Here is an 18,828-nt window from a genome sequence, read left to right on the forward strand (position 1 = left end):
GAGGCGACGGCGCCGCGAGCGAATTCTCGCGGCACCTCGCGGGGCGTCCGGGGAACAAACGGGACGGGGGCAAGCGAGAATCAGCGAGAATCGGCGCGATTTCGTAGCGCAGCGCAGCGCAGCGGCCCTGGCCGGGGGTTGGTCTCTCTCTCTCTTCTGTCCGAGGTGTCGTACATAACTCGCGGTAACGACGGCGGCAGCGGCGGCTTTTGTTTCTCACGCGAGTGGTGCGGCAAGCGCGAAGAGCGGAGCGGCGGCGTAACATAGAGCGTTACGAGCCACCGGCAGAAGTAGAAGAGGAGTAGGAGAGAGCGGAGCAAGAGAGAGAGGGAGAGAGAGAGAGAGAAAGAGTGAGAAGAGGGAGGGAGACGGACAGGGAAAGAGAGAAACAGCGTCGGGAAGCGCTGGCACGCGGTGTTGCGAAAAATGGCGAAGACGTTTCGGGTGACGGTCTCGACTCTGTCAAACAATGGACAGTCCACGCCGAAGTACAACAAACCGGTCGCGCTCAATATTAATTACGACCCGCAAGGCCTCAGCGTCGAGCTTGTCTCAGGTATGGACGCGGCGATACCCGCCGTATACGCGCGCCCAGCGGTGTCCGTCGTCGTAAGACACGGCCGACGGCCGACGGCGACGCGGCTGATCTGATCGATCACGCGACCGACCGCGACCCGGACGACATAACCACACTTCCCGTCGCGTTACGCGACCAACTCTTCCCTTCTTCCAGCCCAATTCGTAGCTCCGGAGGACCCCCCCGATCGATCGCCGGTCGATACCGCGACATCATCCTTCACCGATTCGCGTCCTTCCCTTCTTCCCCAGTTTGTGTCTTTCTTTTTTTTTTCTTGTTTATGCTCTCGGCTGCTGTTGGAGCTAATTGTCTTTTCGTCATTTGTTACATTGCTGATACCGATAATGACCCCATGATGACAGCTCCAGTTCTGTTGTTTACGCGATATTGACGATTGTTGTATATCAGAAAAATTACCTTATTATTGTTTATTAAAAAGGTAGAGGATGACGTTTGTATATGTAGGAAGTTATTGATCATTGAAAATGTCGCTTTAAAAAGATCAAAGAAGCATATATATCGACTTGATCGTTTTTTGTGACTGTTCTTTTTAACTGTGCAATTATATGCATTTTACTTTGTATTCTCTTTCTTTGATACGTATAATAAAATACGAGGAAGAGAATTGACGTTTTGAACGTTTGTTTCAGATGTCAGTAACAGGGAGAAAGCGACTCTACTGGAATTCCCAGTGACTCCCAGCACCGAATGCTCTCGTGTATCATCACGGAGTTATGTTTTTACACTCGATACAGATAGCTTACTGATTACATTTGCTAGTGAACCAGGTGAGTCATCAACTTGTACTCGATTCTTCACGAATCCTCATGCATTAAGTTTGAAAGATCATCTACAACAAGAGTAATATGATGTAGTAAGTTGGAAGAAATTGATCAATCACAATCGAATATAAGGAGAATAATCGATTACGGTTGTTCAATTTCTTACAGCTTACTGCTTACTATACAATATTACTATTGTAGAAGGTCCATTATGTAATAGACATCAGAAACATATGTATTTTTGTTTTAATGACAATCACTACGTTTACATGGACACCCTTAATTGGATTTAATAACGTCTAATTATGAAACTGGTTAATTACAGCTCTATATATATATATATATATATATATATATATATATATAAATTGACCAGTTTCTAATTATGGATGTTAAACTCGCTTAAGGATGTCCATGTAATCAATATCTTCCATACTCCGATTCTGTAATTTTTAACGACAGTTCAATATCGTTATATTATTGTTTCACAATTTTTTTACAATATATAATATCTGTGCAATGACAATATACTAAATTGTCGTTAAGTTACAAAATAGACAAGTATCCACAAGAAGCACTTTAACATACATATATTTCATTCACAGATTTTCGCGATTTTCACTCACACATAGTAAAACTCAAGATGGGAAAAGGAGTGTCGGCATTTAATGAAAGAACGGAGGAATCCTCGGCGATGCAATATTTCCAATTTTATGGTTATCTTTCGCAGCAACAAAACATGATGCAAGATTATATTAGGACCAGTACATACCAACGAGCGATTCTGGGGAATCTATCTGATTTTAAGGATAAAGTTGTACTAGATGTAGGTGCTGGTTCTGGTATACTATCGTTTTTCGCTATACAAGCTGGTGCGAAAAAAGTATACGCCGTGGAAGCGAGCAATATGGCAAACCATGCCGAGCTTCTAGTTGCAGCTAATAATTTACAAGATAAAATAATAGTCATAGCTGGAAAAATAGAAGAGATCGATTTACCCGAACACGTAGACTGTATAGTAAGTGAGCCTATGGGATACATGTTATATAATGAACGAATGCTCGAAACTTATCTTCATGCGAAAAAGTGGTTAAGTCCAGGTAAATCTTGAAAGAAAATTCACGACTTACGTACTATTTTTTTGTTTCGCTACTGTTTTTTTTCCTTAATCAAATTATTTTTATATACAGGCGGAAGAATGTTTCCCTCCAGAGGTGACCTGCATATCGCACCCTTTTCCGATGAAAATCTTTATATGGAACAGTTCAATAAGGCCAACTTTTGGTATCAGACATGTTTCCACGGAGTAGATCTCTCTGCCATGAGAAATAACGCCATTAAAGAATATTTTAGACAACCGATTGTCGATACTTTTGATATTAGAATATGTATGGCGAAATCTGTGAGGCACATAGTAGACTTCCAAACAGCTGATGAGACTGATTTACATAAAATAGGTATGGAAGGAAAAGAATAACAACTATTACGATTTATGAACGAGTTATAACGCGACACTTCTAACATGCTGTAAATTGTGTCCTTTTTAGAAATAAATGTCGATTTTCATATATTGGAGAGTGGTACATGCCATGGTTTAGCTTTTTGGTTCGACGTAGCGTTTATCGGATCGACACAACAAGTTTGGTTAAGTACTGCTCCTACAGAACCTCTCACACATTGGTATCAAGTACGCTGCCTCTTAGAAAACCCATTGTTTTGTAAAAGTGGGCAACTGCTCTCTGGAAAAGTCATTCTTATAGCAAATAAAAGGTGAGGGAATACTTTTATCTATCTCTACTGTCTCTAACTTGACACCATTTCATATTCCAATATATATATACACTTTGTTACAGATCTATTTGTGTCATTCTCTTGTATATATACATAATATATTTTGTTTCAGACAATCCTATGATGTAACAATAGAACTGAAGCTTGAAGGAACAAATCTAGAAAGCAGTAACAACACCTTAGACTTGAAAAATCCTTACTTCCGATACACAGGCGCTGCAGCACAACCGCCTCCTGGTTTAAATAACACTTCACCTAGCGAATCCTATTGGACAACTTTGGATGCGCAGGGTGCTCGACAAGCAGTGAATATGGTCAATGGAATGTCGGTTAATGGTCTTGGCGAAGTGTCGATGGATACAAGCGCCACAGTAAATCCAAATAATTTGCTGGCAATAGGTAAGGTTTGGTTTGACTCTTCAGTGTATCATTATATGTATTAATTGTGGAATATATAATATTTGTAATCAACGTTCTTGCCACATGCATCACGCCTTGGCGATTTTAATTCTCCGACGTCTAATTTTTGAAACGTATTTATGAAATCGTGTGTCACAAACATGTATGAAGGGTGCCCACATAATCGTTGAATAATTTCGGCCCACATTCTATGTATTCGCTATATGCAATATTTAAAACAAAATATCTAAATATAAAACATTTCCTCGATGATAACAAATGATCGTCCTTATAATCTGAGATATCCTAAATTCCAGTATTGCTCAAAATAAATCTTTTTCCTTGCTACTGTTTTTGCAGTTTGTTATTTACCATAATGCATTTTACTGTATCATACAAGGATATTATAATTTACATTTCTTTCAACATATCAAAGTTTTATTATTTTATTGTTTAAAATCTTCTATTTTAACAGCTTTTTCCACGTAAACATAAAATAAAAAAATATTAGCATGAAATGTTTCCAAAATTTTATATAGTACAAGAATGATATGAAATTACATATTAGATATTCTTAGTGTAGAAAATGTTTCTTTGGATACACGTATTGAAATTGTGGAATAGAAATTTCTATAGTTAATAACAATTACAGTGGTGAAACATTTAGATTAAAGATATTGAATATTTTTAATTATTAGGTGCTGACGTTGTTATAATTACAGATAAATTCTTTATTACGTAAATATCAAATTATTAAATTATTGCCGGACCTTTTTATTGCACTGGTACTTACGGAATGGACACAATATTTTATTATTCTACATCATGGAAGACATTTGTACAAAGAAGAAAAAGTTCCTTGTGATTGTTCTAATTTATACGTATTTTGTAGAATCTGCAACTCATGTAAATAAATTTATTGTTTTAGTATGGATCTATAAATATTTAACTATACTCTTTAATATCCCATATTAAAAAGTAAATATATTCTTCTCCTCCCAACATTTAGATTTAAGTTATTATTCTATTATTTACTATAACGAAAAGATAAATTGATTAAATACTATATATAGATTAAAAATTTCTTTTTTTATTATTACCCGCCAATAGTGATGAATACAATAATGTAGTTTACATAAATATCTTTTTATTAAATTATTTATAAAAACATTACTCTAGTTATTTTGTATAATGTGTTAATGATTATAATAATTGACTGTTTCAAATACATTTCAACTATTTTTTACATAATTTTTACTTTTAATTAATAATTTTTATTTTCTCTCTCTCTCTCTCTCTCTCTCTCAGTAAAAATTTAATAAGTAGTTTAGTGTAGCTTAGTGTCTTACTTTATATTTTTAAATCGTACTTTTTATTCATTTCGTTCGTACATATAAAGAGAATGTACGGATTTTTATGTAACAGGAGGACAACCAAACATTCATCCGGGCTCCATTTCGAGTACAGGACGGGGTCGCGTAGGAGGTACAGCGACGAGCACTCAAGCAGCACAATTAATAGGCGGTGGAATAACTCCAAATATGTTTACGTCACCTGCCACTGTAAGTACAGTTCAAAACTTGACATTTTCACAATAAACTGTCAAAGCAATAAAGAATGTATTTTATTTCCAATGATGCTTTAGACGATATCACACAAGCATGAAATAATTGTTCTGCTGAAAAATTGTTACAATATGCGTGTGTAGATTATATATATATAGTTTACTATATATATACATTTAATAAAATTTACGTGAGAGACGGAAACTAAAACAATACGTCTGCTTGCGTGACTTTCGCGCTACAGCTTGGTGTTACTTTCCAGCAATCGCTGGTCCTCGGCAACACTTCTCATTACCCAGTGAATCCCAGCCTGATGATCGGTGACTACGTGACTCCTGGGAACGGCATATCGCCACAGGCGTATCGGCAATGATCTATGGCGAAATCGTTTCTCGCCGAGTATTCCCGCAAAGTAAAACAATTACAAAACGATCGTAATAATAGTAGCAGTATTGGAGACATCGGCAACAACAGTAAGCAAGGTCGCAAACTGGTATTTAGCTCCCCAACCAGTAAGCTTCGCCTCTCGTCCGCCGTACGAATTTTAAGTACCGTCGACCTGGCCAATTTCAATTCAGATTTTAGCCATAACAACGTTGCTTATTCAAACAAAAGTACAGCCAATCCTGAGTTTGCGTTCGATTGGAATCCTGTCAGGAATAAGTCTCAATTGGAGGCACGTTGGAAAAGACTGCGAGCCGTCCTCTCGTAGTTGTCATTAGCTCTCATACACTCGATTTTTATTTGGTCGTCACTTACAAAAGGAAAGGAAAAAAAAAGATCTTCCAAATCGACGTGCATGCTTGCCAAATATATCCACGTGAAAATATAATATTTTTAATGACAATATACAGTCGCTATAGTATAGGCATCACTATTTTACGAAGTCTTGACATAAATCCGTGAAACGATGACTTATAGTAAAGGAGAGAATCGGGAATGATCGCGCGTCGCGCGGTCCATTTGTTTTACTTTAAATTGAGATGATTTAGAATCAACTCTAAATACTCGAAGACAGTCATATTTTACTAAACTGTATCGTTGGCTTGATTGGGTTTCGATATCAAGCGACTTTTACACGAGTTTTTAGAATAGGAAAAAAAGCGACGTTTCGAACATTTTGAGAAGTGCAAAGAGCAATAATACATTAGGATCATATGTTGTAAAGCACTCTGTGGCATTACCTGTTATTCAGATGTCTCTTGCGCTTGTTTTAATCAACGTGTCTTTATTTCGTTAGCATGACACAATACACAAGATAGTACAACTTTTTATGAGTATTAGAGCTATATTATCGCATATATTTCAATCCCGTGTAAATCCTTATCGAGACATTTTAATTATTTGAAGGGTGTAAGGCAATTATTCATCGAATGATTAATTCGTTTCGTAGATAAATTGTATATATATCTGAATGTGTTTGACGCAAACGTAGGTCGTGAGATACTTCATCTAGAAAACAGGAAACGACGACTATATGAAAATCATCCCGAATTATCAACGTGACATGTTATATTTCCATAGTATATACATGTAATTGCAGGTTTATTATAAACGCATTACACACACTGGACAAGGATTGCTCGAATGGAATCTTATATAGGTTTATATAATATGATTTGTAAATTGTAAAACTTTGCGTTATACTTAATTTTTTTACGTATATTTTGTAGTCGTGATAAATGTCTGTTTTGGAAGATCCTTTGTAAAAAATCTAATGTGACGTTAAGTTTCGAGCTACATTATTCACCAATTAAAATAAACATATATCATATGTTTTTTCTTCGCCCCATCTAGAGATGTAAAAAAACGGTATTTTTTATTTTAGAGTAAAATATCAAGTAAAAAAACTAGTTTTTTACAGTAAATAATGAAATTTTTTACCAAATTACATAAAATTTATGGAAAAACATATAGTTATTTTAATATAATTATTTGAACGACAGATATTTTATATTTAAAAGCTAAATAAGTGTGATGTTATTAATACAGATAATACTTTATAAGCATAATAGACATTACATGTTGGTTGCAATTGTACTCTATGTTTTAATTATTTTGTATTCTATATTTTAATTATTTTGAGACAACATCCCAATATAATATTGATTCAAGAGTAATTAGAGATTCGATGAACGTTCTCTCACTAATTTAAATTTAGAATATGTATAATTACAATCACAGAGTATACGACAAAAACAGTGTGATTAGTCTAGCAAAGTATTATTTGTTGTAATAATCATTCAAATAATAGTGAAAGGCAAGATATATTTATAGCCACCGGCATTATATGATATTAATCATTATACTATATTTTACTTTTGTAACTATTTTTACACAGAAATTTTACGGATAAGTACAAAAACTAAATTCTAAAACAATAGTACAGCATCGAAATCGTGAAATGCTAAAAAAAATATCCGAGTAAAAAACCTATCAAAACCGAAAGAAAAAAACCATTATTTCCTGAGTTTTTCTAAAATCTATTTTTCCGTCGTTTACATCTCTAGCCACATTTATAAGCATATAATTAAAAGTCATTCTTGCGTTATTAAACTTTATGTCACATTTACATACAATTTATATATTATGATCTTAGTAGAATAACTAATAATGAAAAATCTTTGAAAAAATGGACGTTTATTTGCATTGATGATCTATATACATGATAAATAGTGATACTTGGAAACACGCATACTTTCTGTATTTATAATAGTGTTATAAAGTAAAACAGAAATTTTCAGCTATGACTCTCTTCCATTGTTTTTAATCCTTTTCACTCAATAATACTACGATATAAAATTCGATCGTTGTACAATTATTTAATGTCTATTGTACTTTTCATAGTTTAATTAATAAAAAAAACATTAATGTTCATTAAAATTATATTTAATAAAATTTTCATTAATTATTTTTATTAATTTTTTATCATCAATGATAACACAAAGAGTGGAAAGGGTTAAATTGTGAAAACATTGAACGTACAGTCTCGTGTAAACAAAGCAAATATGTGTTGGATCCCATATTTAATGATGCTTTATTCGATTAAAAAATGTTCAGTCCAACGAATAAGTGTGAAAATGAGAGAGACTGTCAGTTGCCACTATGTATGTACTATTATATATACATACACATATTCTTAAATAATTTCTACATATTGTTTAAGAATAATACCAGTCGACCCACCAGAAATAGTACAACTGGATAATATTTTTAGATTTGAAGATGCAAGTTACGTATGTCGTTTTGAGATGTGTGTTGACATAATTAGGAATTATAAATAGTCGAGATATAGTTTAGTGGTACAGCAGTTGTTTGTGAGGTAAAAAAGATGATTCCAATCGTATTATCCCGTAAAAAATTTTGAGCGGTAGAATATTATTCCGTAATAGAAAGAAAAATCCCGCAGTAAAACTAGACAATAAGTCGTGATTTCACGCTCTTCGGAGGATAAAAAAATCCCCAAAAGAAATCTAAATATTCTATAAATATTGTAGATATCTTCATATCTAGAAGAGTTATTCAAGCGTCCTGTTCCTGGTGAACTGTACGCGTACAACACTACCCTAAGATCTCGAGAGGACTCCTTTAAGTCCTATTAGGTTTTAAGGAAGTTACATTTTATTTGTTATCTGCACATACTTGCCATCTAAATGCACACCTCCTAGTTACCTCATCGCCGGTGAATGAATATGACGATAATTTTCCTCAGCAGCTTGTCACGCGTTACTTTCACGATTACCCTTCGAATCGAGAAACTCCTCGATGCGGAAGGCGATCATGCGATACGACACGCGACGCACTGGCGCACTTCGAGAATCAAAGCTAGATAATTTGTACTTACTCTTTACAGGATCTTTTCGTACCTTGCGTGCACTTGCGAATAAATACCCGCGTCACTATTTCTCGATGAAGTATTTCCTGAGGACAGAAGTACCATACGCTTGTTAATACGCGCCTTGGCACATATACAAACCAATCTCGTGACAGGCATTCCACAAGTGCTACTAATATTGCATGGTTTGTTGTAATAATTAATAAGTAAGAACTTGCTTCTTCCATCGTTTCTTTGGGATGGTAACACCGTTAGCAACACCTAGAACATAATTTCGTCTTGTGTCTGCCTATTTTTTCGTAATATCGGAACCATCGCGGAACATCAAAGATTTAATCGTAATATTAAGGGCGACAAGACACTTAATATCGACTACGTTTCCGAGTGTTGCTTTTGGCGTTCTCTTACATTGATGTGGATGTGTGCGTTTTTTCTTTTTGTACCGTTAGAATATCGAATATATAAGACTGCTAAACCGCTTGGAAAAACATACGCGATATTACATATCTCATCCCAGTTACATTCTCCGTAAATTTTCCCGTTTTATTTGTATACCGTTCCGAGTTTTTTCTTTAAATTTTACGCAACTGATATAATGTTCCATTGAAGGACATATACGTGTGTTGGCTTCTTTAAATCATATTTATTTTTCCGTTGGATCTCAAACATTTTATTCCTGAACTGGGGTACACTTCGTTAGCTAGCCTGTCGCTCGTGTATGTTTTCTGGCGGTATATCCGAGTATTAAGTAGTCCAGCAGTGTTATATAGGAATCTGTGCGTTTCAACGACTGAAAACTATATAAGATATCTCAGGTAGTTACGCGAGCTCGAAGAATGCCTTTACTGCGCTAAGTGTTTGGATTTGATTCGGCTCTTTAAGTTAAGTTTGTTCGCAATTCGGCATTATTATAGCAGATGCAGTGCAGGTGCAGATTTTCATTTACGATTCACATCCCGGTAAAGCGTAGGCATGACTTGACGAAAACATTGTGTAATCGCATAAAATCAGATTCATACAAATATAATCTATAATGTAACTGTGTAGTAAAATTGGCCAGTCATGTTTAAAATAAGTTTTCTCGAACTGATAGTTTCCTTCGTTATACCTGTGGGACTACTCGTTCGCGATAATTCTTCAAGGAATGTTTCGGCAATATATTTCTGCAGTTTTCAACAGCTAACATTTGGAATATATGTCTAAATAATTTTAATTATAAAAATGACAGCTAATTTATAGATTTTATTTTGCAGATTACCGAAGCTTCGAAATCCAAAACATACGATTTATATAAAAGTATGTCGCTTCTGCCATGCACGTTTGAGAATAAAATTCTACGCAAATGGAAGAGAAACAATTTGACGCATCATTTGAAATTGTAGTACTTACAGATAACAGGATTACAGTAAAGCAGAGACATCGTTTTTAACATGACATTACTAGTATGTTATATTCATTGTAAATACAACAATATTTTTGCAGCAAACGCAGCCTTTTTTACCGTTTATAAGAAAATTTTTTTGCTGCGCACACAATTCTAGCCGTCGTTTGTTGGATGCAAACAAGTTCAATAAATCACTCATGATGTTCACGCTTATATTTTAATAAGTTTTATTAAATTTTGTGTTATATAACGATGCATCACATCATAATTTACTATCAGTTAATTATTAGAATTATTTTTGTAAGGAATAAATTTTGACATACAGTTTATTTCAAGTGCGACTGTATTATGCTGAATTAAGAGGCATGTTTAATTAGGAGGATACAAGTATAAGCTTACGATAAGTTATTTGATTTTAAAACCCGCCGGGCGGCAATTTTTGGAATTGAGATCTTTTTCTCTTCTCCTGGAGAGCCTCATTTTTAACAATAATATTTCAACGAATTGTCTAGCATACATATGTATTTTATGTGATCATTAAATCTTTTTGCAATTATGATCTGCCAATTGTAATCTTTTATATCAATATTTAATGTTGTCATTGTGTTTCATTATTAAAAGCAAGCAATTGAAAAAATCTTGAGAAAACAATATTGACTATTGTAAGTAATATAATTATTTATAATATATACATGACTGATTTTACATACAACAGAACTCTTTTACTCTGTTACAGCTATTTCTCTGTAAATAGAAATTTTTCTTTAGTACTTGCTTCATTGCCACGTGATTATATATGGCCATGTGCACAATTTGCTTACAAAAAAAAAGCGAACGAAAGATGAAAGGCGCAACATTTTTATTTTATGCGTATCATTAGAATTATTTTATGCGCGTTATTAGAATAAGAACAATATTTGAAAAAAAAAGAAATAAATAAAGAAGTTCGGCCGTATTAAAAAGAGTTATACAGATTTCTTTTTCCCTTAAAATTTCAGAAATATATGTAGAAATATTGAAAGTAAAACAAATTTACATATTGATCATGCTCTTTCTTTATATGATACTTTATGAAAATACGTTCGGTAATTTTACGTAATGGATATTGTGCTCTTAAAAAAATTATATAATAATTAAGTATATTTACGAGTATTATTGTTTCTTGTACATTGAACAGATCCTCACTCATATGTCTTCCTTATTTATTTTCCGTTCCAGCCGAAGACAACGTGAACAATCATCAGGTATACCGTAATTGTTATGGTACTCGTTAACATGATAGGAAATCCTACTCTGCAATGCAATCGAAACAACCATGCAGTTTTAGTCTTTAAAATTACGACGGAAAGTGACAAGTCATAAGATCTTCGAAGCGCGGTGACATTTTGCATTAATCGTGACGTCACGGTTTTACTTACCTGGAGAATTGTATGAAATTGAATTTGTAACCGTGTTGTTCCGCGAGACCCATGCAAATAACATTGGAAGTAGCTCCAATCAAAGTTCCATTTCCTTTAAACATATTCACCTGAACAGCTGCCAGCCATGCGAAAAAAAACTGGCGCTCTTCGTTTGAAAGCGTCAATTTTCGAGGCATGACCTTTGACTATCGTTAATTCAACGCGATCGTGTGAACATATTGAGAGAACCATGATGCTGTACAAAGCTCGAAAGATGATTTTATGTTCGAGGCAAACTTTGCAGTTTTGAATTAATTGAGCTTTCGAGACTATTGAGATCTAGAAAATTTCTTACCTCCCATACAAGCTCCGAACGTCAATGCCCATATTAGAGGCTGCATAGGCAAGCTGAGCTCGCGATTTTGGGCAAGATTTGTCGCGATTCTCACCATCATAGTGGTGAGTGGTACATTGTCAACGAAACAGCTAGCCAAAGCCGACACCCAGAGCATCAGTAATATAGCAACAGCTAATTGAGACTCCTTGTTGACCGATAGAATAAAATCCTGCGTCTTTTGGCCGATCCACCAGATGATGCCCAAACGCGAAAGAGCCTAAGGAATTTTTTCAAATGCTATTAAACTTCCCAACGAATTCCTTTTAGTCTAAAAAGACTTCATCTCGAGGAGTCTACATTCAAATTGGCAAAAATTTTTGTAGAGTTTTCCTTGTGTTACCTCCATAAGAATAAATAACGATGCAAAAAATAACAAAGTGCTCCATTCGACGCGTGCCATGAGGCCATCGAAATCTTGATTATCGACCAGTATCAGAAGCAGCAGAACGCCGAGCAGAGTAATCCAGCCCAAAGACACATGTAAATGAAGCAGACTGTGTAGGAAGAAGAGCGTGATCACAAAAGCCAACACGCATCCAGATTTTGCTAGCAACCACTTATCTCTAATAGGATACTGGAAAAAACACGAAATACTGCGATTAATGATTGAAAAATGAAAGATTATCCAGCTTACCTTTTCTTGTAATTCCTCGAGCGTAGTCTTGTACCTCTCTGACGCCGTGCTTCCTGTGATTAGCTTCTTCTTTAGCTGCGACAACAAACGTTTCACCTTCTTCAGTAAGGTTTCCCTCACCAGATTCTCGTCCTTGCTATAAGTGGACAGACTCGCCGCCGCTCGTTGCCAAATAGCGATCGTGTGCCTCAATTCCTGTGAGTAGACAATCATGCGCAACATCATAATTTATTCTCTAAATTTTTTGAAGTGGAAACTTACTCTGAAGAGTAAAAATTGAGCATGTCTTTTTGAGAAAGAGTGGCTTAATTTTCAACTTTTAAAAGTGAGATTTTTACTCTTCAGAGTGAGACTCATTATAAAAGTTTTAGACAATATACTATACACTCAGAAAGAAACATAGTAACAATTATAAGAAAGAATGATTTGTTGAAATATCTAAAAATTTAATTAGATACAGATCTGAAAATCATTTTGTTGGACTATTAAAATAATTATATAGGGTGCTGAAACTGATTGCCAAAATGTCAAAACTTTTTGCAGCATTTTTCATTATACTTGAGTTTTCTATGTAATTGCTTTGATGGTCCAACAAAATCATTTTCAAAAATTTACCTAAATTTTTAGATACTTCAATAAAATCATTCTTACCGTTTAACAATAAGGTTTATTTATATGTAAAAATTAATATACAGTTGAAAAAACTATTTTATGTATAGCTGTAATAAATATAAAGTACTATATACACATTAATTCTACAATAAAACTTGTACAGTTGTTACTTTTATAGTTGCTACCTTTAGGCTGAACTTCTTGCACGTTCATTTTTCTTCTTTTTTTCGCATTGAAGAGAATAAGATAAAAGATAAATCGTGTAAGAAGTTCAGTCCTGAGGTATGGAAAAAGGACAGGCCTTTTTGTCTGAATATAATTTATTGGAAGTTTGGCGTATTATACCTGTACGTCTTGCGGCTCATCGAATCTAAGGACTGCGACGTCTCGAAAAATGTAGCGGATTTGCGCACTGACCACAATCAACACCAACATCACACCGATACTCATGTGCAATGTAAACGTACCAAAATCAATTTCCTACGATGTAATTATCTGTTAATTATCAGATCGACTAAAGACATTATCTTTTATTTCTGTGCGTGCAATGTAGCACATTCGTGTAACTCACGGCGTTTTTAACATCCCGATTGGAAGTAATGATGACATTCGGCGGATCGCCGACCGGTGTCGTAGCACCTCCTATGTTGGAATAAATTACCATAGCAGTCAGGATTGGTATTGGGTTCAACTCCATTACCTCGCATAGTCTAATAGTTACCGGAGTCATTAATAATACGGTCGTCACATTATCTAGCAATGATGACAGAAACGCAGTGGAGAAGCAGAGGGCCATTATCAACGGCCACAATCTTCCGCCGGTTATCTAAAAATGAAAGGTGAATAAAGGTATTTCAGGTTCAGTTTTTTTTTCACTTTAAACATATGCCAATTTCTTTTTCTCACTTTATAAGCATAAACTGCCAGCCAGTCGAATACTCCAGTTTCGGCGATGATGGCAACCAGCACCATCATAGAGAACAGTAGCAGCAGCGTGTCCATATCTATCCAAGAGATAAGTTCGCTCATACTCGGACGCTAAAGTACAAAATGCCAAACGGAAAAATGATTTTGTTGAAGTATCTAAAAATGTAGCTAGATATAAATAGCTGAAAATAATTTTGTTGAACCATAAAATAATTACGGGAATCTCAAGCATGATATGAGCTGCAAAAGGCTATCAATCAGTTTTAGTGTTCTAATTATTATTTTGATGATTTAACAAAATTATTTTCAGATCTATAACTAAATTTTTAGACACTGTGAACTCGTCTTTTCAGTGCACTTTTTATATTTGTCTTTTAAAAGATTCCGTCATAGAAATTAGAAGAGCGAGTACTTGCCATACCTCATTTAGAACCGCCAGTGTTGCGACGGACATCGTGGATGCCAGCATAGCAGCTATAGCTCTGTGTACTATCTAATTTGGTCAAACATGATGAAGCATTTAGGAATCGACAGGAATAAATACATTATTAAGAATCTTTATTTTAGACCGCATATGTGAGAAACACAATCAATATTAGAAATTTTGAAATGTCTATTAGGATCGAAGCTGGATCTTCATTGTTTTAAATAATTCAATCTTGAATTACTAATATACTATATATGTACTTGCATATATATATATATATATATCATATTGTGATCTTTTTCATATTTATAACAAATACATTCTAATTTACGTATTAGGTGTTGAACTTAATTCCTGCCGCTCGCTTAATTTAAAACAGTGTTCCACACCTTTAAAAAATCTAAAAAAAAATTTTTTTAATGTAATATGCTAAAAATGTGTCAAACTTTTTAGCATATTACATTACAAAAAATTTTTTTTAGATTTTTTAAAGGTGTGGAACATTGTTTTAAATTAAGCGAGCGGCAGGAATTAAGTTCAACACCTAATATACCTCGAAAATTATCAGGACGTATAAGGCAATCAAGACAACAGCGGCAAGCGGTATACCAATATCGGAATTTATTGGCGATGAATCGTAGCCTATCGAAAGCGAAAGAATGGACTTCGAATTCGTGCGCAGATTGATGAACATCATGCCTTGCGATAGGGTTCTATAAACAAAACATTTGCTAATAAATTCTGAAATATCACTGCATGTGAGACTTTCAGATATTTCCGCTGGAGTTTTGCCAAGAAAATTTGTAATAAAAACATTTTGCAAAATTTATTTTCATTAGATTTGAATAATAGTAAAAATATGAGATAACGTACTCGCTGTCAGCTTTTATACGGAAAGTCTTCCGATGCTTCTGGTCGGGGAAAATGCTCGCCAAATTTTCAGGTAGTACCGGCAAGGTCCACACGTCGCTTACGTTCTGCAATTAATAATTGCAAATATAGTATGGTGTAGTTAGTTTATAATTATCCAGTAAATAAATACCCAGTCGACATCAACTAAAAGAAACATAACATTAGTGTTATAATTATATGGCTGTGATGAAAGGAAACGTACGTTAGGTTTACTATTTAATTATGGCTGTGATGATATAGATAATGAATGACAAGAAAGTGCATGATAGAAAGTAAAGACAGGCATTAGAATTTATTGAATATAAGACGTGTGACGGAGCAATGGACGGATGAATGAAATAAGAAATATTTATGAACTATAATAAATCCCTTTTTTAATTATTCTGTCTAAACTGAAGAGAAACAAATATTCATTAGTATTATAATTTTGCATAATGTAACTGTTATGTAACACCATGTGTGATATTACATTTATATTTTTGAGTACGAAATTATAACATTGATGTTACGTTACTTTTAATCTGCTGACTAGGCATTTTAGTAGATTTAGCTATTTAAATAAATATGCGCGATATACATTCAACATAATCAAGATTAATTAGTTTTATGAAATGTGTAAAAGAATGGCCGAAGGATATTTGTGATATGCAGTTTGTTAATATGACTGATTCCTTTTCTTCTTTCTCTGTTTCAGGCTTGGCTGGATTTGACTTCGTGTTCTTTCGATGCAAACGTAAGTGCAGAATAATTTTGTACGCGTTTAAAGATATAGAGACCTTCAAATTCTTCAAATCAGTAATGGAGAGACGTGAATTGGCTTTTCCATCCACCAGAACCTGCAGCCATACCGTCAAATAGCATGTGGATAAATTCGCAGATAAATACTGCTCGTGTTTTTGTAATGGCAGCAATGGTCCTTTTATCACCACGCTAATCAAGGTACTTGTAACATGTTCGTTGATTCGATAATCTATATATCGTTAAGGAGAGTATTCTGATTGATTGATATTATACTTATTTATGGAAATTTCGTCTCCTAAATCCCATTTTGCTGAAAATAGACGAAAATTCGCAGTTGGATTTTTCATGATTGACTAGAAGGATACTCTTACTTTCTCTAGACACAGAAAGCTGATGCATCGTCTCAATCCTCTCGTTCTTGAACATCAGTATCATCTGCAATATGAAGCAACGTGAGATTTATTAATTGATCGCATTGGTCCGATGGTTTTCTTACTGTGAATAGAAGCCAACAGCAGGAGAGTATGATTAACTTCATGTAACGGCAAAAAGGCCTCTGTCCTGTATTATTTTCCTGTATTTGCACATCCTGCCCGTCTTCGTCGACGTTCTGATGTTGTATACTGCGAAGATACCAGGATTAATTATTACATGCGCTCGTTCTGAGAAAAATTCGTAGGATCTTGTTAAAGTTCCCCCTTAATTGTGATATGTAGATGTGATTTACCTGATTGATGTCGAGGGTGGCATCCCAAGAGACATATTCACAACCAGGCATTCTTTCTTCACGCAATCCAGAGATCTGGAAATGCGTTATCTTTCGTTATGTAGAAATCCTTTTTCACCAATTTCTTAGGCTTATTTCGCTCACCTCGTTTCCGTTATTCGATCACATTCCTTCTGAAAGATCGCTAAACTCGGATCCAGGCGAATTGCCTCCGGTAGTTGACTCCAGGCGCGGAGCACCTCCTCGGGGATTTGTCCGAATATCACAGAGCTCGAAACGGAGGAGGAGGGACTGATCGGGCTACACATAACTTTGGGAATTTGTTATAGAATTATGTCCAAATTGCAATTGATTTCAGAACTGTAGACATGGTTTTCTAAGAGACCCGAACATTTCAAGCTGTTAGCGTTTTTTAAAGTTTTAATTGTGTGTGCTTTGTAATTTAACAAGTGGAATTTTATTGAAAAATTATAAAATTAATGAAAAAATTAAAATTTTATTGAATTATCTTATAATTGTTTTATGGTGCCTGGCATTTATCTAGAAAATAAATATGACTTGGGACCGTGCAGATAATTTGGAACAGCATGTGTTTTTGTTAAATTCAATCGTAGTATCCATTCATGAGTTTCTAAAGAAAGTTTAAATTTCTTACTGTGAAATTTTCTTTAATGACTTATGGATATCACGACTGAATTTAACAAAATACATGCTGTCCCAAGTCACCTACATTTGCAGTACATTACCAGAGTTGTGTATAAGAAATTTCCCATTGAGAGATTCATTATATGATCCGCGTGTATAAAAATACAACGTCTAGTCCTGGGATTGATATAAACAGATTTAATTCTTAAATATACCTGTATTGTTACGGGCGTAAGAATTCGTGTTGAGGTGGCTACACATCTGTGGCGGGTCAGATTCATCGTCACTCGTATCATTCTGTGACATTATAGCAATTATCTCAATCTGTTCGTTATTGTCTCTTATTATGTACAAATTTTTAGTTGAATTAAAATGTTAATTTTATTAAATTCGCACGCATTTTATTTACACGATGCGCGCTATGTTGCGCCTCTGAAAACACTGTGACTGTAGGTATTGTTTCACTCGTACTCGCAAGATTCTCAGAGGTCACCTTATAGATTATTTACATTTTACAATATAAACATAGAGTATATAGAAATTGGAATTATATTATATAAAGTGTATTATATAAAGCATACTATAGAAAATTATTTATCGGAATGTAAGCTTTGCTCTCTAAACTCTTTGAAGTGGAATCTCATTCTAAAGAATAAAAATTGAAAATCAATTTTGAAAAATAAGATTTCTCTCATTCTGCTTTTATTAACTCTAAAAGATTTAAAGAGTAAGAATCCACAAATATGAAGATTTTTATAATTCATGAAAAATATAGCATTATATACATATATATAATAAATATAATTCATGAAAAATAACATTATACATATATAATAGTATTATACATAAAATCAAATAGAAATGCAAGAAATAGCTTTAAGACATTAATAGCTTCGAACAATCATACTTGTGGAGAAAAATTAAACATATACGTTTGAAAAATAATTTTATTATACAGAAATTCATTATATAATTTTACTATACGATTTCGCGCGCGCGCGTGTATTAACATTGTGTCAATTATTATTAAAAAACAATTATTTTTTACGCTATCAATTAATTGAAACAGTACA

General features: G+C 34.3%; 2 protein-coding genes across 4 annotated transcripts; one reads left to right on the top strand and one right to left on the bottom strand.

Annotated features, from left to right (window-relative positions):
- Positions 1-5,827, top strand: Art4 (arginine methyltransferase 4). Of its 3 annotated transcripts, none has more exons than XM_018522924.1 (8): positions 1-556; positions 1,228-1,365; positions 1,965-2,459; positions 2,550-2,816; positions 2,907-3,129; positions 3,263-3,549; positions 4,975-5,111; positions 5,359-5,827. In XM_018522924.1, the coding sequence occupies exons 1-8, from the start codon at positions 427-429 to the stop codon at positions 5,485-5,487; spliced, it is 1,806 nt and encodes a 601-aa protein (XP_018378426.1). In that variant the 5' UTR covers positions 1-426; the 3' UTR covers positions 5,488-5,827. The 3 variants fall into 3 exon arrangements, with proteins under 3 accessions (XP_018378426.1, XP_018378427.1, XP_018378429.1); XM_018522925.1 differs by having other exon boundaries at positions 5,377-5,827; XM_018522927.1 differs by lacking the exons at positions 4,975-5,111; positions 5,359-5,827 and adding an exon at positions 4,272-4,375.
- A 5,705-nt stretch (positions 5,828-11,532) lies between these two features.
- On the bottom strand, positions 11,533-18,152 carry LOC108770922 (P protein). Its single transcript, XM_018522686.1, has 17 exons — positions 17,971-18,152; positions 17,255-17,420; positions 17,111-17,185; positions 16,880-17,006; positions 16,749-16,818; positions 16,419-16,612; positions 15,604-15,707; positions 15,284-15,443; positions 14,725-14,796; positions 14,283-14,414; positions 13,948-14,202; positions 13,722-13,856; positions 12,765-12,959; positions 12,471-12,704; positions 12,089-12,347; positions 11,752-11,845; positions 11,533-11,626 (listed from the first exon to the last, which is right to left on the bottom strand). Exons 1-17 carry the CDS (start codon positions 18,059-18,061, stop codon positions 11,536-11,538), a joined length of 2,454 nt encoding a protein of 817 aa, XP_018378188.1. The 5' UTR covers positions 18,062-18,152; the 3' UTR covers positions 11,533-11,535.
- Between the last annotated feature and the right edge of the window lie 676 nt (positions 18,153-18,828).

Source organism: Trachymyrmex cornetzi, unplaced genomic scaffold (assembly GCF_001594075.2).
Source record: "Trachymyrmex cornetzi isolate Tcor2-1 unplaced genomic scaffold, Tcor1.1 scaffold138, whole genome shotgun sequence".
Lineage (NCBI taxonomy): Eukaryota > Metazoa > Arthropoda > Insecta > Hymenoptera > Formicidae > Trachymyrmex > Trachymyrmex cornetzi.